General features: G+C 44.3%; 1 protein-coding gene across 1 annotated transcript; it reads left to right on the forward strand.

Annotated features, from left to right (window-relative positions):
* Positions 1-16832: 16832 nt before the first annotated feature.
* Positions 16833-18137, forward strand: LOC147614610 (uncharacterized). Its single transcript, XM_086779732.1, has one exon. It carries the CDS (start codon positions 16836-16838, stop codon positions 18135-18137), a length of 1302 nt encoding a protein of 433 aa, XP_086635858.1. The 5' UTR covers positions 16833-16835.
* Positions 18138-22041: the final 3904 nt, after the last annotated feature.

Here is a 22041-nt window from a genome sequence, read left to right on the forward strand (position 1 = left end):
TTTTGACTAGCTATATGACGATATTCTGAGTTTTTATCAGAGAGTTATGGCCAAAACAATTTGCTGTTTCTGTCAGGGTCTCTACACAGAGAAAATTGTGAGAAGGCAGCAAGTAGCCTCAAGGTAATCCTAGAGTTTGAGATGCATATATCCCAGCTTAGATTTCTATGGTTTTTCGGGGGAAGAGACCAAAACTCCATAGCTTTTCTTTTAGAGAAAGAATAGTATGCTGTAGTCCTGTAAGAGAAGGCTATTTTGCCATAGACCCTAGAAAGAGAGAAGAGTCACAGTACGAGTAAAAGGAGATAAAGCTTGGGGATAATTGGATGATTTCAGTCGTAAGACAAAGTATTAGAAGACTCCATTCTCATATGTCAAGTTCTAAAGCTCTTGTTAACGAGCAAAGGCAACGATAAACGATAAATTTCTATAAGGTATATACTTATTTTGTTTTTCAATTATATATCATTCTTAGGGGTTGAGGTATGGCCCCGACTTCTCTATTGATTGTTAATAGTGATCTATTTGATTAATTTACTATTTAAAGTTTGTATTCTTTTAAACAATAGCATATGCCTTAATAAAGAATGTCTTATCGCAATCTCAAGTTGAAATGTCAAAATCTTTGTGAAAAGGATTGTTTTCTTAAGAAGGTAACATGGATTCTAGTCCTATGATTTCGTGAGTAAGGGGATTGTTATCTTGGTTAAATTAAGGTACAGGTACAACTCTCCCTGCCTTGACACTGCCCCGTTCTTGTGCTTATATAGCCGGACGGCGAAGATGTTAGTAAGGCCCGAAGTTGTGGCCCATGGTATCCCTCATACCATTGGGAGAATGAGGTTCGCCGATTGAGGCGAGTGATTGTTATGCTGCCTAGTTCTGAGGGCCCAGGCTAGTGCGGTAAATTAGCCCACCCTAGTGCGTAGACATCCCTCTGAGGGGCGGGAGGATCGAGGGATGGAGCCTGAGAGGATGATAGGCCGGCTTGAGTTCTTGCCAGCGGGACGATGAGGAGGTGTATGGTCCCATAGAGTTTTGCCCAGCATGTAGAGGCTGGAAGGCCGAATTCTAGATCATCGGCGGTATAAAGAAAAAGATTAAGAGAGCCGGTTTGGCTTGTATGAAATTGATTCATGTATGAACTTTTTTTTATATATATCTTGTCTTTGACATGATTTTATTGTGTAAAAAGATTGTTTTAACAAACCTTGTGAAAGGGCCTTAATTAAGGAACATGTTTATTTATGTCAAACAGTGTGGTAGGATTAATTAGAAAACAAATTGACGCGTGAGTAGGGTGGAAAGTGGGAGGATGGAATGGCCCAACGGCACCATCCTACGGACGGGTGGACCCGATTAGTCGGGTAGCTTTCCAACATATTAAGTGAAAGCCCTACGTTAGATAAATAGGTTCTTGGGTAACTCTATTCTAGAAGACTAGGCTAGCGGCTGTGCCTTGCATAAGATGAGGAAAAACGCGATTGTAAGGTTCCTCCCAAGCCATGTATGTATGTGTCTCTTTTAATATAGATTTCAATAAGGAATGAGAGTGTACTTAGAGAAGAGTGAGACAATAAGGCTAAAAACATTAGAAAAGTGTTAGAATAAAAATATTAGCTCCAAAAATCCTAAACGAAATAAGAACATAAGAATAGTTCTATTAAGAGATAAGTATCCCCAAAAATAAAATTTTGAAGTTAGGTGATAAGAGGTCATATTTAGAGTACTTTTACACATTTAGAGTCCATGCATACTAAAAATATGGAAAAACAATGCGTTTCTAAAGATGGCACATTTGTGGCTATATACGGACGTTTTTGCCTATTCTACCTGCGCGCACATTTGTAGACTAGATGCCTTTCCATTCTTTTGAGTGGATACATGACCATATTCTGAGTTTTTATCAAAGAGTTATGGCCGAAACAATTTGCTGTTTTTGTCAGGGTCTCTACACAGAGAAAACTGTGAGAAGGCAGCAAGTAGCCTCAAGGTAATCCTAGAGTTTGAGATGCATATATCCCTTCATTATTATCTAATATCTCAAAAAATAAGCTTAGATTTCTATGGTCTTTCGGAGGAAGAGACCAAAACTCCATAGCTTTTCTTTTAGAGAAAGAATAGTATGCTGTAGTCCTGTAAGAGAAGGCTATTTTACCATAGACCTTAGAAAGAGAGAAGAGTCACAGTACGAGTAAGAAGAGATAAAGCTTGGGGATGATTGGATGATTTTTTTTTCGAGAAAAGATCCTTTCATTAGTTATATAAAAACGCCCGTAGGGCTACAAGAGATCTCTCTTGCTCATAAGGGAAACAGAGCAGTGAATACAGCAAGGCAGCCTGGGAGACTCTCCCTAGGTGCTGCAAAATACAAGCATCAGTACTAAGGACTAAGGGGCTAAATCATACAATAGGGGGGGAATAGCCAAACAGGTGGCCTGTAATGCCAACGGGGGGATCTCGTGTGTAAGGTGTAGAAGGAACCGCTGCGCCAGGTGGTGTGAAAGGCCTGGCGCCGCAAGATCGCCTCGTCCCGGATGCGGTCATACTGTCCTCGCAGGGTGTGGATCAACTCTTGCCAGATCCCTCGAACAGTCTTTGCTGGTGTCTCCAGTCTCCCCTCGAAGGCCATGAAACACCGGGCCCTCCAGGTGAACCAAATGGTGAGGCTGCTGAGGAGCTCCCATCGTAAATCCCTCTCCTGTATCCAGCTGGCGGACGAGAAATCCGGTGCCGGAACCAGGTGAGGCTGGCCCCTAATGAATCTGATGGCCTGACTGTCGTGCTCCATCTCATAGCCCATAGCAGGCCCTTTGACAAAGTCGACCAAGTAGCGGCACCCCACGTAAACATACCCTCTGGAGAGAGGGGGGCCAGAATACGCAGCATCCGTAGCCAAATCTGCTGCGCCTGAGGACAATCCCAAAGGCAATGTCTCTGTGTCCCCATAGGGTGGCCGCATCGGATGCAGGCCGTCGGAAGACCGCTGTAAACAAGCCAGGTGCCAACTGCTGAGCCCCTGTGGTGGGCGACCAGCCAGTGGAAAGTTGAGATCCTATGGGCCTGTCGACTAGCCCAGAGCCAAGCCCAAAAATCCTCCAGGAACTCCTGTGAGAGTCCCTGTAGAGCTGCCAATGCCCCGCTCTGCAGCTGGAGAGACCATCCTCCTCGCTGTCAAAATATGCCTCCCTAGCCAAACAGTATACTGGAAAAAGGTGATCTCTATGGCCTCAAGGGATGCATAAGGATCATGCAACTCGTACTCCCCAGGGTCCCACTGTAACCGGGACAAGGGGCGCGCTGCATATGCCCATATACGCCAATCCGGGAGCACATCAGCAGGGTCGGGGTCAATATGCCACTTCCGAGAAGCGGCGGCCACTACCTGAATCCTCTGAAAGGTGCACTCTGCAACCAAAGGCGACTCCACCTCCACTCTCTAAAGTCTGCCCTCATCTTGAATCTCATAGTAGAGGCATCTGCCATCCTCAGTGCAAGCTCTGACAGCAATCAGGATCTCCAACTGAGTAAAGGCTCCCATCCACCGCCGTGGGGCGAAAGGCGTGAACCACTCCTCTGTGAGTGCCTCCTGAATATCATCCCTCATAATCATCCCCCCTCTGAAGTGACTCAGCCTCTCCACCTGGATCTCCTCTGGGAGACTGCAGAAGGCCTGCCAGTCTCCAAAATTGCGTGCTGGGCCTGCCGCTAAAGGTCCCCAGGCTAGATGAGGCCGAGAACCCAGCATAGGACCCTGCTCTGTGCGAACCGCTGAGTGGCTATCTGGCACGCTCCTCAACACAAGAAGGAGGTCACTGAGAGAGCCCCAGTCTTAGCAGCTCCCAAGCTCTCAGGATACTCAAAGCAAATCTGTCCTCCCATCCTCTACTGAGGCCTGTCCTCATCTCTATGAAGATCCAGCGAATCTCTGGTGCCCAAGTGCCCCCTGCTAGGGGGAGCCCGAGCCTACAGAGCAGGCGCTGCAAGAGAAGCTCTTTCCAAGGCTCAGCGCCTGGAAGCAGCCCCCAAACAATAAGCTTCCCCAATAAGGCTCTACTCTGATCGACTGGATCTATAATGCCCAAGCCTCCCTGAGCCAGCGGAAGTGTAATAACTGCCCATGCAACCTTTGCCCGGGCTGGCTGACCATCCCGCCCAGACCAAAGAAAGTTCCTGATCAGCCTCTATACCTGGCTGATGCAAGAGCTCGAGAAGATCCAGCAAGACGTAATGTACCACATGGTCACTAGCAGCACCTGATTTGCCACCACCACCCTCTTAGCCAAGGATAGTCGAGCTGTACTCCAATACAAAAGCTTCTTCCGAATGCTCAGAAGAAGCGGGGCAATCTGCTGCTCAGGTGACAAATCCAGTCCAATCTGGCATCCCAAATACCGCACTGCTGTGCCAGGAGGAATCCATCTAAAATCGGGGTCCGGGCTCCATGCCGGAGTGGGAGCACTACTGATCCAAAAGGCCACTATCTTACGCCAATTGATCAATGCTCCCGAAGCTGCACTAAAAACCTGGAGCAACTGCTCTGCCCGAAGGAGATTGGCCTCTTGGCCATGCAAAAATAAGCCCGTGTCGTCTGCAAACTCAGCATCCAGCAGGTTCTCCCCCCGGACTAGGAGCTGGAGTCCTCTCAAACCAACCTCCTCTGTCGTCAAATACATGCTCATAGCCTCCGCAAAGAAGAGAAAAAGAAAAGGGGCAAGGGGACACCCCTGTCGGACTGATCTGGTCAGCTCAAAACTCAGCCCCCGTCCTCCTGCAATCAACACCTGGCTACGAGCTATGGAGTACAGAGCTGCAACCCCTCTGATCCATCCTGACTCAAAGCCCAGGCGAAGCATAGTGCCCTCTAAGAAACCCCAATCAACTCTATCGTATGCCTTCTCAAAATCGAGAAGCATCACGACCAAGTCCTGCCAAGAAATCTGGCTCGGGCCGTCACCTCCCAGAAGGTAAAGATGTTGTCAAGGATACTGCGCTCCTTGATGAATCTTGTCTAGGTAGCATGAATCAACTCCCCCAAAAAGGGCTGGATCCTCAAACTCAAGGCCTTTGCCAAGACCTTGTAGATAGTGTTGAGAATCGTAATAGGCCTCCAATGCCGAATATCATCTGATACTCCCTCCCCCTTGGGGATAAGAAAGATCAAGCCCTCTGAAAAGCTCTGTGGCATCACCCCAGTGTCCAAAACATACTGAAAGCCCCTGCGGAGGCCTGGCCCCAAAAGGTCCCAATAGCGCATAAAAAAGGCCGGCGTCCTCCCCTGGGCAACTATGTCACGGCAGGACCCTCAAGGCCTCGGCAAGCTCAATCCCTGAAAGAGGCGCACCAAGAACTGTACGCATACGATCTGTGACCCTCCTCTGCACATGGGCCCACACAATCTGTCTGCGAGCATCTCTGTCCTCAGTGGCTGGCTCCATTGAAAGCAGGTCTCTATAAATTGCAGTGGCAATGGCTCTGATCTCCCCGGGCTCAGTAGCTACCGATCCATCCGGTCTACCAAGCTGACGGACTCCTGCCCGAGCATGACGGGGTCCAGTGATCTCAAAAAATCCCCAATCACTCTATCACCAAGTTGCGTCCACTGAGAGGCCTGATGACGATAGTAAAACTCATGTCTCTACTCCTCTACCTCTCTAACCTCCTGACGTGCCTGGCTCAGCTGTGACGCCAACCACTCACATGCAGGCTGCTGCTCGTGAAGGCGCTGTAGCGAAGCAAGGCTGCGTCTCAACCGATGCTCCCGCTCGCGCAAATCTCTCCCAGCCGTGTCAAAGCTGCAGCGTGTAGAAAAGAGCTAAGCTCAATGAGTCCCTGGGCGCACTGGCCTACTGCATCCTGGTCAGAGCACTGACTATCATGCCAGATCCTCTCAATGTCCTCAGCGAGACTGGGATCTGTAAGTACCCTCTCTGGGATCCTCAACTGCAAGCTGGGCTCCCGCGTCCTCTACTCCAATGTCAAGATAACTGGTGCATGATCTGAAAATGAGGTGCCAACGAGAATGCCAATGGAGCCCCCTCGCTCCCCTAACCAATCGCCCACATAAAAGCGATCAATCCGTGAAAGATTAGTCCCTCCCTGCCGGCGATCCGACCGAGAGAAACTAAGGCTGTCCTGAGAGCGAGAGAAGGCCCCATGCTGCCATGCATCAGTGATCCTGAGTGACATGCAAAACCGGTCCCAAGCTGCAAGCTCCGTGCCGTGCACTGTAACATGACTGTCTCCCACCCTATCGGCCGGGTCCTCAAGCATGTTGAAGTCTCCCCTGACACACCAATGTGCAGCCTCTGGCAATGCATCCGTAACCTGGGTCTAGAACTCTGCTCTGGCACTAGCGTGATTAGGTGCATAGACGTTGAGCACGCCCAATAGCTCATCATGCATCCTCAGAATGACATACTGTGCTCTACCAGGCATAATGATCCCTCGATCCACAATGGCCTGCCGCCATACATCTACAATGACCATGCATACTCCTCCCTATCCACCCAAAGGACCAAACCCTGCAGACCAAAAGGTATCCCATCTACCAGGCATCATCAAACCATATCTCCGGATCTTGCTCTCACCCAAGTGGTGCTCCTGCATCATCAAAATATCAATGCTGCCACCAACCAGGCATCTCTGAAGCTCCTGCCTCAAGCAACCATGATAGCGTATAAAATGTGCTTCGCCCAGGCCCTGTACATTCCATGAGATGATCCTCATGGATGACCTGCTGAGGTGGATGCTGTCTTAGCCGTACGGCAGGCCTTCGCAAGCGGCTTGGATGGAGAGTAGTCCCCATCCGAGCGGCTACGAATCTGCCCACTTGGTGTACTGCAAGAATCACGGATCAGGCGCCAGTGGCTGTGGCCCATGGTGACTGTCTCCCGCTCTGATAGAGCAACCTCGTGTATACATACATATCCAGGGTCGCGTGCTAAGTCTGCCACTATACACATGACCAAATGACGAATCCCTGAGGCATCCACACTCCCGGGATCCAAGAAAAAATGAGCCAACTCCCAGAGCCGGCCTATCACATCTGTCACCTCCAGATCGCTCACATGATGAGAAAACTCAACTGCCTGAGTCTTCAAAGTGCTAAGAGCGAGCTCTAGAGTCCACTCTCGGTCGCAAGGGCCACATAGAGGGAACGAGAAGGCCACTGCTGAATCAAGTGCTTCCTCCCCACGGGCCGGAGGTATCACTACATGAACTCGGTGGCATGGGGGCCCTCTGCTCCAAAAAGCCAAGTGAAGGCGTAATCAAAAGCCTCCGATCGCTATCTAACACTGAGGCGACTCAGCCGACTGCGGATAGATGATATCCGTGAAGCCCGAATCGGCATGGTAGGTCTCCTCTGTGGTGCTTGAGCAAGGTCGGTGCTCAGCGCCCTCCGGACTGCGGGCGAGCGCCAGGGGACTGCCAGGGTCTCCGGGGCAGGCGAGGCGGGTGGGGGGGGGAGGAGGGGGGGTGAGTGGGGTGAAGAGGGAGCTATTGCCAAAACCAGAGCAGGGACAGGAGGAGGCGAAGGTGGAAGCGAGGCGGTGGGAGGGGACGGGGGTGGGGGGGTGAAGGAGGGGGTGCTGGCATCTCCTAGTCCGCAGTCATCGCCGCAGGGGTCTCCTCCTGTGGAGGGGAGCAAAGCTGTTCCTCACGGGAACCCAGTGAGGCTGAGACTGTGGCTGCTGCTGCAGCAGTCTCTGGGCGTGCTGCTGTGGCTATCTCCCTCGGCGGCGCTGTCATGCCACGGGCACGTCTATGGTGTGAAACCATGCATGTGAGGCCCTTAATTATAAATCTAGATGTATGGGATTAAGTGCCACGACTTGAGTCATTTTATGATGCCTATGTACATATGTTCATATTGTAAATGAGGTTCAATAAGACGAGCTGAGGCTGAGCCAGGTCTCGAAGCCTCTATACATAAGTGTGGTGTGAATCATGGAGTTTTTTTATGCTTATGGTGAACCTTGAGGTAGCAGAATTATCAATGAACCAAAAGCAGCATCACTTTCTTATGGGGCTAACAAGAAAGAGGGATTAGTTGCAGATTTTGATCTTGATGGAGGCATAAGAAAGACTGAAGGACCAGCAAAACGGATCACTTCTAGAGAGGGAGTAGATAATATGGTTGAAGATGCATCCATGCAAAATGGCATTATGAACGTTTCTTCTGGGCTACGCTTCACCAAAGCACATGTCACTCATCCTGAACTAAAGTGCACATTCAATTTGGAGATAATCGGGGTGAAAAAGAATCCCAATGGTCCCATGTACACATCTCTTGGTGTAATGATAAAAGGAACCGTGATAGAGATGAATGTGAGTGAGCTTGGTCTAGTAACTCCGGCTGGTAAAGTGGTGTGGAGCAAGTACGCACAAGTCACAAATAACCCTGAGAATGATGGCTGTATCAATGATGTTTTACTAGTGTAACAGCTATACCCATGGAGAGGTATCACGGTTTCAGAATGAGGCCGTCCATATACACTCACCCACTCATGCGGTTAAATTTAAATGGTGCCAATGCAATGTATGACATGATAATGTCGCCTCAGTGTGGTGTAAAACCTGGGGCATGGCATTGCAGTGTAGAGGTATGATGTGTGAACAGTTCTAATGAAGTTTTGAAGAACAAGCACACTGGGAAAAATTCTGCTCTCCGCGGAACCTTGCCAGCTCATCTCGGTGCCAAATTTCTTTGTACAGCCGTTCCTCAGCTTGAAGGCGATCCCTACTGCAGTAGACAGAGGCGAGGGGAGTGGAAGACCGCCTAGCAGAGGCAGTAGCTGCAGACGTATTCAAAGGTGGCGTCTTGCATGGGAAATTACGAAGGCTTTTAAAAAAAAAGGAATATCCGAATTTTAAGCAAAAAAAAGGAGGCGCAGCGTATTTCAAATGGGGAAATCCGAGTTTTTGGCTGCAAAAGTGAATTCAGCCCGAATCTCTTGCGGGAAAAAATTAGAAAAAAACCAGGAAAACGCAGATATGAGGTAGAGGTATGCAGGAAAGAGAGGGGAGGAAAAACCAGAGCTTGATTTTGCAGAGTGTCTCATTTTGGGAAGATAACTTCTGTTCAAGCCTTGTAGGCGTTTGAATTAGAGAGTAATTGAAGCTTCATCTAGTGATACGCTTCCTGAAAATTTTAAAAAATGAAGTGATCCGCTGCCGATTTCATGCAAAGGAGGAAGAGCTGAAGCCTTGGAGAGGTGCCTGGGTAATCGTGAGGAAGCAGAGACTGCTGTTCGGGAGGGAGCTGCTGCTGGCGTTGACTGAAGCAGAAAGGGTCGCCGTCTCTTGATTCTGCAGAAATGCTGAGGTGAGTCGGAGTTTGAGAGAATAGGAGTAATAAATACAAATCCCGTTACCAAAACAAATGTGGAAAGTGGACTGTCAGATAACGGAAAAAAGCAAATCCCGTTACCAAAACAAATGTGGAAAGTGGACTGTCAGATAACGGAAAAAAGCAAATCGTGAAAGCTGCACTTCAATTGAGGGAGATGGGGGCCTGCGACGACGATGGCAGTTGCTGGATATGGCCATCTATTACTCGAAGAGCATATCAGGCAGCAGAGATTATAGATTATTTCAATAACATCAATCGCAAGTACTATCTTGTTCGGGCTGGTGAGTACTGAGGAGAAGAGATTGCTGCATGTGTTGGTGACCTGGCAAGCTTGTACCCATCTGTCTAAATTGAAAAGCTTCTGCTGGTGGTTCCCCTTAAAGAGATATATGTTCTGATTTCTTGCTGGGATTTGAAGCTACTCTCACAGCCAGAAGTCTCGCACTTTCCCAGCGATACCGCCCACGTCACGACAGCTTTTTGGTGAACCCGACGTGAAACTGCTGGGGTGAGAGTTAGAGGTGAAATACACAGTGCAAGCTATGGCTGAGAATCCTGAGGGACAGGGGGTTCATTTTGACCCCGGGGTTATGCAAATGTTTCAGATGTTTACTATGTATATGCAATAGCAGCAAGCTGCTGAGAGGGGGCAAATTTCCACGACTAAAGCACTGCAGTCAATCGTGAAGAAGGTGGATCAATTTGATGGTAAAGACATCACAAAGTACCTGCGCAATTACACAAAGGAAATGGAGCTAAATAGGGTGACTGAGGAGGATATGGTTCAAAGCTTTGAGCTGGTATGTGTTCCCGAAATAAGAGAGTGCATAAGAGGATTACAGGCAGCACATGGTGGCAGAAATTGGGAGGAGTTCAAGCTTGCTTTGAAGGATGATTATTTCATGGAGGATTCCGAGCGGGTGACCAAGCGAACTTTCTTGGAGTGGGTTACAAAACCCAAAATTGGAATTTCTACCACAGAGTTGCTAAGAGAGTTTGAGAAGCGCTATGCCCAGCTGTCAAGGATTGAGCGCACAACCTTAGACAGGGAAAAAACAGAGCTCTTCTTACAAGCAGCTGGGAAAGATCTCCAAGAAAAACTAGAAATTCTCCTTGAGGATAAGGATACAGAGTAGGGGCTAAAGAATGATTGGAATGATGTCGAGGATGCGGTCACCATGCTAGCAAAGCGGCAGCGAAGGAGGGATAAAATGGTGATGAGCTCGGCAACTCCTATAACTGGTGTTACCCCTGAGAATCTACCAAAACCAGCTGTTGCAATCCCAAAGGTAGAAGGGCCGATGGATGAGCTTATTAAGGGCATGCGAGACCTAAAACTGAAGATGTCCAGAATTGAGGAAAAAGGGCTACCATTAGGGCAGGCTTCTATGCAAAGGCCTCAAAGCAAAGAAGGGTTTACATTCAGATGTATATGGTGTGATGACCCAGAACATGCAAAGAAAGACTGTGCTAGCTATAAGGAAGCCCTCAAAAATCAACTTGTGTTTTTCAAAGATGGGAAAATCCACCTTACAGAGACTGGTCTTCCATTAAGCACAAACTTTGGAAAAGGAGGGATGAAAAAGCTGGTTGAAGACATGGTTGCTGGACATGCCATCTCTATGGTTGAGGCAGCAACCTATGGATTAAAGGTTGGCCAATCGAAGCAGGAATCTGAGAATGATGAAGATTATGAGAATGAAGATTTTTGGCCATCAACAATGGAGCTAATTGCTTCAAAGAAGGTGTCTAAATAGGCTTTGCATGAGGCAGGTGACTGTATACGTCTTGAGACTGGCTGGGAAGAGCCTGTGGATTCTTTATCTGTTCATGCCTACATTGAAAAATGCCATAATAATGAGGCACAGGTAGAGGAAAAGCATAAGAGGGAAAATGAGGAAGGAGGGCCATCAAAAAGGTTCACCCATGGTAGTGAAAAGAAGGATTCTGGGTCATCACATATGCCTCCGCCGCATGGCAAACCTCCACAGGAAGTATCAATGGAAGAAGTGCCAGCAAAAATGAAGCATGAGAAGGAGAAGGGTAAAGGGAAAAGTCCACTCTACAAGCTTCAATCTGATATTGAAGCCGCAACAGACCTCAAAAAGGTGCTTGAAGAGAGGATTCTAAACAGTAGGGTGGAATTTACACTAGGGGAAGTCTTGGGGATTGCAAAGAAAGAATTCCATGATGAGATAATTGCCCCGGGGGATTCAGAAGGGGAACCTTACGATATCACGTGAGTGTACACTAGGGGGGTTTTTTGCAGATGATGCATAAGCTTATACATTAGGGGTGGGGGCCCTTTTATGTTTTGGCTAATCTTAAATTTAAGTTAGGGGGGGGGGAGAGGGGGGGGGGTACTAATCTTTACCCTAGATGTAGATGTAGAAATGACACACAAATACTCATTTGATAAGTCAGTCTCACTGGGTGTTCATGAACTAAGCCCAAAACTAACACTAGGTCTCCTTCATTGATGGTGATTCTTATTGTTAATTATGGTAATCAAAGAACTAATCGTGGCTAATTAAAGGGGCTAATGTTTAGAGAAAATAAGAGAAAAGGCTATGGAAAAAGGTGTAAGAAATGTTCCATAGTAATGCATTCCTACAAGCAAATTAAGCATAACATGGCCACATGAACACCACCACACCCACACCTATACCCTCTCACTCTTTCACTCTTTGATTTTGACCACAAGCTGGTTCTCCTAAGTTGTCCTTATTCTCTTTTGGCATTTGTAAATATTTACTCTATCTTTCTAGTACACTTTGCTTTGCACACTTTGCAAAATTGCCCAATCACCCAAAGACAAAGAGACTATCTATCAGAGGATTAAATAAAAAATGGAGTAATGGAAGGCTACATGGAGTCCCAATGTTGTAGATCCAAGAATATGGGTTTTAAGGGTGGTTCAAATCAAGGAACTTGAGATCCAACCTTGTAAGTCATGATATAAATAGTCTTTCATAATATAAAACAAATATATCATTAAATCATTCTCTCTTTAATATAGGTTTACTATTTTATTCTAGTGTCTATAGTAGTGTAATATACATGTGTCTTTTCAATATTGCGACTGTGTGACCGCTATTTGAATAGTGAATTTCTTAATAGAACCCTTCATTCAGAATTTGTGATAGGAAGGAAGTCATGTGACCGCTATGTGTAAGTCTTGGGACAATCTATGAGAGACGATGACCCTAGAACTATCAAAGCAAAGATGTGCATTGAAGGACACCATTACAAATGCCTTAATACACTATGGATCAGCGGTGGTGAACCTAATAACTAAGGAAACCATGATAGATTTGGGCTTGGAAAAGATGTTATAAAGTAATTAGGTTAGTTGGCTTGCCAACAAAAGTAGAAATTACTTGCCCTCCCAAGTATGTGTACACATGTGGCCTATCCCATGAGTGAGGGCTTTTCACACGGTTGACCATACTCACCCACGAATGTAACTTTAACCATATGTTTTCTTAACCATGGTGAAATGGAGCCAATTTTATCCCCAAAAATGGAGGGGGGAAATGGGGAAGAGCGGGAAAATGGGTTTCCTATCCTGCACGTGACTTTTGCCCTATCTTATGCCCTGTACTTTTGCCTCTTCAACCTCCATTGCCCTGGCAGCCAGGTAGTACATCGTACCTTCCAGTTTGACTATCTCCCACCTCCCGTTACCTCGAATATCCCTACTGGTATTTCAGCGTTGGAGTTTGCAGATTACTCTACTATTTGGGCCTGGAAGTTAATGATGATTTTGCTGTAATTTGTTCCTCATTTCCTTTACTTTACAACAGGTTTTGCTGCTACTGCAAATAATGCATTGAGAAGGCCTATGTTTCTACTTCAACTCACATGTTTTTGGTTGGAATTTGTTTACAGGTGCTGTAATTTGTTACTAGTTGCTAGAGTAGCTGTAAGCTTCGAAAGGAGATTGTTGGCTTGAAGCAGCTCTAATTCTTCCATACTTTGCTCCAGGTTTTATGTCCATTTCATCCTTCATTTTAAACATGTTAATGATGGTTTTGCTGTAATTTTTTCCTCATTTTCTTTACTTTACAACAGGTTTTGCTGTCCATTTGAGATTATCTTGTTGGGCACCTTTTTGTTATCTAGCCCTTTTATAGGAGTATGGAGAGGCATGATATTGTGATTGTGTTAGATGAGGGTATGGCTGAAAATCATGTGTTGGGATATGTTCATCTTAAAACCGGTGGTACCTACAAGGACTTGAGAGAAGAGATCATCCTTGATAATCTCATCATAGATGAGTTTATATTTTTGGGAGGATCTAGGAAAATTCCAATAGGGGCCAAGCAAGAGGAGAGATGGATAGTTGATGCTGCAGAAGTAACCATCCAATTGAAAATGGAATATGATACACAAGGCAAACGCCAAAAAGTGGACTCAGTTGGAGATAGCAATAAAATGCAGCCAAAGTGTACAGTGTCTCCAGATTTATGTATGCATGATCTTGCTCAAGGGTGTGAAAGCTACAATATGGTGGATGATTCGACTACGTGTGGTAGTGTTTCTAAGAATCGATTGAAGAGTCACCTTGAAACACCATCTGAGGTCAAAAAATGGCAGAGGGAGATTAAGATAGCCAAAGAAAAGTTAAGAGCAAAAGGCCGACATGATAGATTTGAGCTCATGTCAAAGGACAAGGATGGTAAAGCATTGTTTCAGATTTGGTGTGAGGAGTGTGATTGCTCTTATGGTCAAGGGGGTCCTGACACTTTGTATAATTACACACACTCACACATCAACTCAGCATCCCATATGAGGATTATTGGGTTATGTGAGCAAGAGAGCCATAGAAAAGACAGCCTTGGTTCATTGGATGACATTATGGAATTAGGAAAAGAAAAAGTAAATGAAGCAATGTTGGAGGTTTCAACCTTTGCAAGTGAGAGTAACGTGGTGTTTCAACTAGTAACAGAGACTATTGGAGATTATAGCACTCTATCAAAAGTCTATATAAGCTGCATGCTAGATAACAAGTGGATACCACTATTTCCAAAGACAGGATCTCTACGACAATGCATGATTGAGCATATGAAATCCAAGCTACATATCACAAAGGCTAGTGGCATTGATTCTAGTAATCAAGTGAAGAGGGTTGGTGGTCGCCCATCCAAGGTGACAATTATAGATAAGAAGCAAAGAGATCTAAGTGGTTTTTTCAAGAAATGTTCCGCTAAAGGTAAAACTCACATGTTCTAGCTGTGTTTTCCATCAGTTTTGTATTTTCCAAGTGAACATTTTTTCTTATGCTCTATTGTAATGTTTTCTTATAGACAATGACACCTTGCAAACTGCCAATGCATCACGAAAGCCATCAGGTATTTCTCATATGCTTCTATTTTCAATCATTATTTTTGATTTTTTATAGAGATGTTAGGTGTAGCTAGTCATATGGCTTTTGGCTCTCTCTCCATTAGGCAAATTTTCAAGCTTCTATTTTCAATCACTATTTCTGTTTTTTTATAGAGATGTTAGGTGTAGCTAGTCATATGGCTTTTGGCTCTCTCTCCATCAAGTCTATTGGGAACTTAACAGATTCCTCCTTTGCTCATAGGGAGTAGCTTGCTTGCAACCTTGTGTTGGGTTTTTTGGCAAGGGTCATATAACTATGATGGGAATGTGGTTGACTTGAAGCCCTTTTTGGATGATAGTAAAGGAGGTGGCAAATGGCACAATGAGCCAGCAACTAAGGCAACAATTATGATGGGGACAACAGAGTTCATTGAAATTAATGGCACTTTCCGTCATAAGGATTGCAAGCGGATATGTTTGGAGGGAACATACTTTGATAATTTGCAATGTGGTGCATGTGCTACTATTCCTAAAGAACGAGACTTTCGCATGCGAGTGTATCGACAAATTCGATCTTCAGATACTCGTGGATCAAGAGACACAGGAGGTGGTAGACGGTTAGATTATTTGACTCATTTAGAGTTATTGAGAGTAGCAAAAACAAAGTCCACAATGGTTCGGGTATTGAAGAAGGAGATAGCATTCACAAGAACTGAAGTTGTTGCATTGAGCGTGAAGGTTAGAAGTCTTCGGGAGAGCACTATGGAAGCCATGGTGAGGAAAGATGTTAGAAAATTTTGTCAAGATATAATCAATGCTCATGAGCTAGGTCTATTTGAGGGAAAGAAGGCATTGTGGAACTTCTTTGTTGACATTTCACAAAACATTTCAAGAGTAGGTCAAGGGAAGAGATATTCCAATACAACAAAGGAATTATTTGAGACTGTCAAGATATGGGGAGGGACAAGGTTGCATAATTTCTTATCACTTAACCTTGGAGGTCCACACATGTCCACCACAATGAGGTCCACAAGAAAAGCACTTTTCTTTCGAACTGGTTTACAAGAGGATATATTTCAACATGCAAGAGAAGTTTACACTTGTCACATGATGAAGAAAGGTATACCCTTGGGTAGTGTGCCAGTTCTTCTAGCTGAGGATGAAACAGTTGTGAAAAGAATGGTGAGATGGGTGGCACGTGATGATAATTTGGTTGGCTTTTGTGGTAAAAAGCTAGAACACACTTGCATTCCAGACTTTGTCGTGCAAGTTGGTGATGGTCAAGATGGATATCTTAGAGTTGTGGACGCTTTTCAACATAATGTGATTGCTCATTATGCAAGGGTATTGATAGTGAATCCTCTTCTTGAATTCTTGCCAAAGCTAGTTATATTGGTGCAATTGACATGTAATAGGTTTGATTCCATGTTTGTCAGAGAACAGTGGGAGAGCATTCAGCTTTCTTGGAACATTTTTCTAAGGGATGTGGTAGGTCCATTGATAGGACATGCTTCAGATGGGGATAGTAGGCGCAAAAAGTTGATGTTGCAAGATTACTCTTCTTGTCAAGGTCCCAGGTTGTGCATTCCTTGGAAGGGTTGGCCCTTTACAGCACACATCACATTTGATGGGAGTATCAGTGGTTTGCATGATCAAGACTATATCCATAATGGAAAGAAACTTATCAATCCTTTGGATAGTGCATCTAGAAGGTTGGTACTTGGTAGAGAGCTTGTGACTTTGAATCATGTAGCAATTGTATATCAATTATTCAAGGTTGATGAACATGGCTTGCAAGAAGGGGATATTGAGAGGAAGGATAGACAAAATTGGAGAGCTGCACAAAGGATTGCTGCAAAGAAAGTACAAAAGTGTTTGAAGTTATTACAAGAAGGCTATGGTGCTCACAAAGAGCGGACATTGGGCACACGTATGTACTTATCAATAGTAGCATCTTACATTGATATTTTCTTATCACCTACCTTAGACTTGTATGGTCATGTGAAAGCTGCAGGAAAGGTGTCTTTCTTTTTCAGGTATGCAGAAGTTGCTACCATTGCTATTAGTGATATATGAATAAAGGATTTTGAACGTATTTCCAAGGTTGATGTGGCTAATACTCATGGCTCTTTCTATATGTAGGATTTGGCGCATGTGGATCACTAAGCATGATGCATACTCCCTAAAGCAAAACTTTATCAGTAGAGAAACATTCATTGACATTCAATTGTCATGTCACTTTGTGGTTCTCTTGATAAAGACCTTTAGGGAAAAGCATCCTCACTTGCACGTACCCCTTTCTTGCACGGGATCGGATGCATGTGAGAATTTTTTCAGCAAGGTGGGTGGAATGGTTCGGAATGAAAGATGCTATGATGGCTTTGATTTGCTGAGTAGTACCGGAGCACTTAATAGAATAGCAGAGTTTCAAGCAGGTTCAATTCTTAAATTTCCAGCAGCTCATTCTAAACAAGAAAATATATGGGCTACTTTGGAAAAGGAGAATGGCACTCCTTTGGCCAACCTGGGAGACTATGCTTGTGTGAGTAGTGACAACCATATGGTATCTGCATTGAAAGAGGGATTATTAGAAGCAAAGGCCATAAGTGAGACACTTGGTATGCACGATGAAACTTCTTGGAATGACTCATGGGAGGAGGGAGATCTCTTAGAACTCTTCAACCCTAATCTTGAATATGTGGATGAAGATGAATCATTGGATGATGTTCTACTTTTAGATGAAGATAATCACTTTGATAGTGGTGTTCGAGGTGATCTGGTGGATGAGGAAATTACTAGTGAAAGTGAGCTTCGTCATGTGATTGATTGTCTAATTGATGAGGAGGAGAAGGTGGTTAGTGAAATATCGCCATTTGTTGAAGTGGATGGGAAAGCCATTTCTAAAAGCACACTTGTCAGCCAATTGAATGGAAATCCCACACTATCTAAAGATAGATTAACAAGGGTGAAAAGTGGAGTGTATTTTTCTTTGGAGAAGAAGGCAATGATTCATACAGGAACATGTCTTGGTATAGGATCTGATTGTGCAGTATTGTTTGAAAGCACATCAATAAATGCAAACAAAAAGACAAGAGGAAAAGGAAAAGCTGGGAATACTAGTAAGGGTGCTGTAAACGGCATGTGGTACCTTGGAAGGGTGGCAAGCATGAGGAGAAAGGTTGGAAATTGTCTAAAAGAGACAAGAGGCCCCTTTGATCTATTGGATAGGCCTTTGAATGTTCAAATTCATTTGTCATGGTATCAACAAGCAAAGGGAACTAGGACCTACACATATGACCTTGTTGACAACCAATGTGTGGATTTGGAATCTATAATAGCCTTGGCCAATCTCAACTATGATCGACAAACAAAGAAATACCATCTTGATGAGAATGACTACAAACTTTTCAATGAATATGTGCAGGGCAGAAAAGGTACATTTTCTATTTTTTAAATTTTTGTAAAGTTTATCCATTTTGAAATTGTCCCTTCCCTTCCCTTCCCTCCTTCCTAGTCCATTTGCAGCCCTACTGCTCCAATCTCTGTAGATGAAGGGAACATATGTTTTTGTTAATGTGCTTTCAATCCTTCTTATCACATAGGGATCCTAGGTTTGCAGCATGTAACTTGACAGGGAGCTTATGTTTGTTTTGTAGGATAAATTTGTTGGCAAGCTATGTGGCATGATGCAGCATTTATGAGAAGATGCCCATAGATGTGTCAATGCTAAACTTATGGATTATAGACATGGATTGTTCGGGTGTTACTCTTGTTTAATTTTTAGTTTTTCTAGTAAACATTCAAGATGCATTTTATGTTTTCTACTCTATCAAATTTTGGTTTAGATTCATGGATTGTTCAAGTGTTACTCTTGTGTAACTTCATATTTGCTGCTATTAAACATCCAAGATGCTTTTCAGCTTTTTCATTCTAGTGTTTGTTTTTTAAGGGAGAAGACACTTGTTTATGTTAGTGTGTAATCATTCTTATACTACAGCTTTCTAGCTTGTCCGCCCCAATAACAGTGAATGTAGTTGCTATCTACACTATTCTGAGCAGGTTTAGAGACTGTTGCCAATTATGGGAAAGGATTTGGAGCTGTTTACCTCTGTATTTGGCAATACAACATTCAAATTAGTTCATGTTTTGCAAGTACAGGTCTGCATTGGAAGTTCAGTGAGGTTTGTGCATTGTTTAACCAAGCATTGGCTAGTGGGTTAATGTGATTTTGTTGGTGCAATACCATTCACAGCATGTGAATCAGTGGAGTTTATGCATACATCTAAGATGGTTCAGAATCAAAATCCGAATCTAAATTCGGGAGACGTGTTTGAAGTTTTGGCCTGGGAGGATAAATTGAATGGAACCAAGTATTCCATGTGGAGTTTTATGGTGAATAATGCGTTAGTTGGTAAGAGTATATGGGGCTATGTTAGAGGTGATGAGGCTTGTCTTGTAGATCTAGTTATTGCTTCTGCTACACCTTTGTAAGGAGGTAATGCATATGATATGTAGCTAGCTTCGATAAGGCCAGCTACACCTATTGCTCCCATTGAGGATTAGAGGAGATGGGATTAAGGGATGCCCAAGCTATGCCACTTATAGCCTTGTCCATTAAAAGGATCATCATACCTCGTATCTGTTCCTCCAACATACTTGGAGAATATGTATTGGGCAAGGAAGGAGGCTAGGCTTACTTGAAAAGACATCTTGATAGTATTTCAAGAGCTTTACGTATGGAAATACATTGGTGGATATGTATACTCTTTGTAGATGTACAGCCAATACGTATGCAAAATGGTATAATGTTGCCTTGGTTAGCATGTCGATGTAGGTGATTAGCATGTAATGGATGTAGTGCCAACAAATGAGTGCTCTTATCATCACTATTAGGCCTGAATCAAGAACATCTATTTTGATAGATGTAACTTTAACAAATGATGTTATCATCATTATTAGGCTTGAATCAAGAACCACCATGCTAACCATGTATGGTAACAAGTGTGCGGAGGGTGTGCGGAGGGTGTGCGGATGACAGATGGATGTTTGACAAAATACGATAGCCGTCTTATAGTCTTGTTGTTTGACAAAATAGGATAGCCATCTTGACGTAGGTTTAAGGAAAGGGGGGGGACACTAGACTTTTTCTTGTACCTTATAAGCTTAAATAGGGGTGTTTTATAATCCTACATGGATCTTAAATAGGGGGTTTTCTTGAAGTTCATGCACGCAGGTGACGTCCCCCTTTAATGAAGAGTGAATCCCCCGGGGATAATTGATATTATACGAAGGAAAAGGCAGTCCATAATTGAATCTATTCCATCACAGGGGGAGACAAGCACTTCCAAGACTCATGGAGTACAGGTACAGCAAAAGAAAGAGAGAGAGAATGTGGTGGAATGTAATCACTCTGCTGAAGGGGCACGACAAGTGCGCTTTGTGGATCAGGATGATGAAAAAGAAGTTCTTACAAAGAGTCATTACTCCAGGAGCCATTGGGCAAGGGCCACCACTGAAACCCTTGTCAAGATAGGTGATTTGGAAGAGCTGTATGTCGCTCTAATCGACCATGGGTCTGAAATAAATCTTATGGCTAAAAATCTCTACAACAAATGTAAGTGGCCAATGGTGGATGTAGATCATGGGTGGATGATTAAAGCGGCTAATAACTCATCTAGAGATCTCTATGCAGCCTGTCCAAATGTAAGGGTAACTATAGGGGATGTGAAAGATGATCAGAACTTCTTTCTCCAGGAGATGTCATCGTATCCCCTCATCCTTGGGCAACCCTACATTACAGCTGTGAGGATGGAAACAAAAGTTTTGGATGATGGCTCGGCATATGCAAGAATAAGGAGTAAAGATGGCAAGAAAGCTGTTCAGTTCTTAACAGTTTGCATTAACCATGAAAGGAACCGTGAGTCTCTTCGAGCACAGTCACTCCCAAAGATAAATAGAGAATTCATGAACTACAGGGAGATGAGGGATTTTGGCCAGGTGCCATTGTAAAGCGGGATTCCAATGGTACAAGGGAAAATGAGTTCTCGCAGGACTCAATCAATGTAAATAACTTTTCAGCAAATTTTCAGGGATTTTCTAGCTATGGGTCACTGGTCTTTGTAAAAAGCAAGGATTTGAAGCGTGGCATGCATCGACATGTACAAAATCAACAAAAAAGTCTTGAGCAGTGTGGTCTTTTGGAGAAGAATGAGTTTATTTCAGGGGTGCTTGATGAGGTGTCATTTGTGGATACTATGGGTGTGCTTTTTGCTATGGAAAGCGCATGCTTACAGGGTGGGAATGAGATGGTAAAGGTGTCATCTGTGGGGATGTATGATATAATCCGGGAATTTGAAGGAATGGAATGTAAAAACATGTATTGTGAGATGGATGCTCATGTTGATACAAAGTATAAAACGGTTGCAAAGAAGGTGAAACCAGTTGCCTTGCCCTTGCCACCAGCAAGCAAGGAGAAAATAGATGAAGCCTCTATGCAACCGAATCTCAGAGATCCAAAGAAAATTGGGCATAAGTTTACACAAGAAACCCTAAAAAGAGCTGAAGATTGGTGAAAAGGATTTTCTGTTGCCAGTTGAAAAGGAATGCTTTGAGGAGATGCTTGTAAAACATGGGAAGGCCTTTGCTTTTCAGCCGCATGAGATAGGCTGTGTTGATCCAAGCGTAACAGCGCCAATGGTGATCTTCACTGTTCCACATGTGCCCTGGAACCTGCGGCCGATTCCAGTACCAAAGGCTCTCTTGCCAAAGCTGATGGAATTACTAAAAGAAAAGATCAGGATGGGAATTTTGGAGCCATCATGCGCTCCATACTCCAACAGATGGTTTACCATGCCAAAGAAAAATGGAGCATTGCGCTTCATTCAAGACATGCAACCTGTAAACAAGGTCACAATCAAAAATGTGGGAGCAGGTCCGATTGTGGACGAGTTTGCAGAAGCATTTACAGGGAAATCTATATACTCTATGGGTGATCTATATTCGGGATATGATCAGTTCCAGCTGGATATACAAAGCAGGGACTTGACCACAATGAAAACTCCTTTGGGATTGGTAAGGATGTGTACCTTACCACAGGGAGCCACCAACTCTCAGTGGCGCATATGATGAATGGAATGAATAAAGTCTTGCAAGACTTCATACCACAAATAACTATGCCTTTTCTGGATGATGTGCCAATAAAAGGCTGTGATGAGAAAGATAAAGATGGGGATTTGGATTCGAAGGGGTGCCGCAAGTTTGTAGCAAATCATATAAAAGATTGTGATATGATTCTATCCAGGCTTGAAGAGGTGAATCTTACTTTATCTGGATTGAAATCAGTGTTTGGGGTTGGTGAA

The sequence above is a fragment of the Cibotium barometz genome, chromosome 41 (genome assembly GCF_041138505.1).
Source record: "Cibotium barometz isolate CiBa-2024 chromosome 41, ASM4113850v1, whole genome shotgun sequence".
In the NCBI taxonomy this organism is placed as follows: Eukaryota; Viridiplantae; Streptophyta; class Polypodiopsida; order Cyatheales; family Cibotiaceae; genus Cibotium; species Cibotium barometz.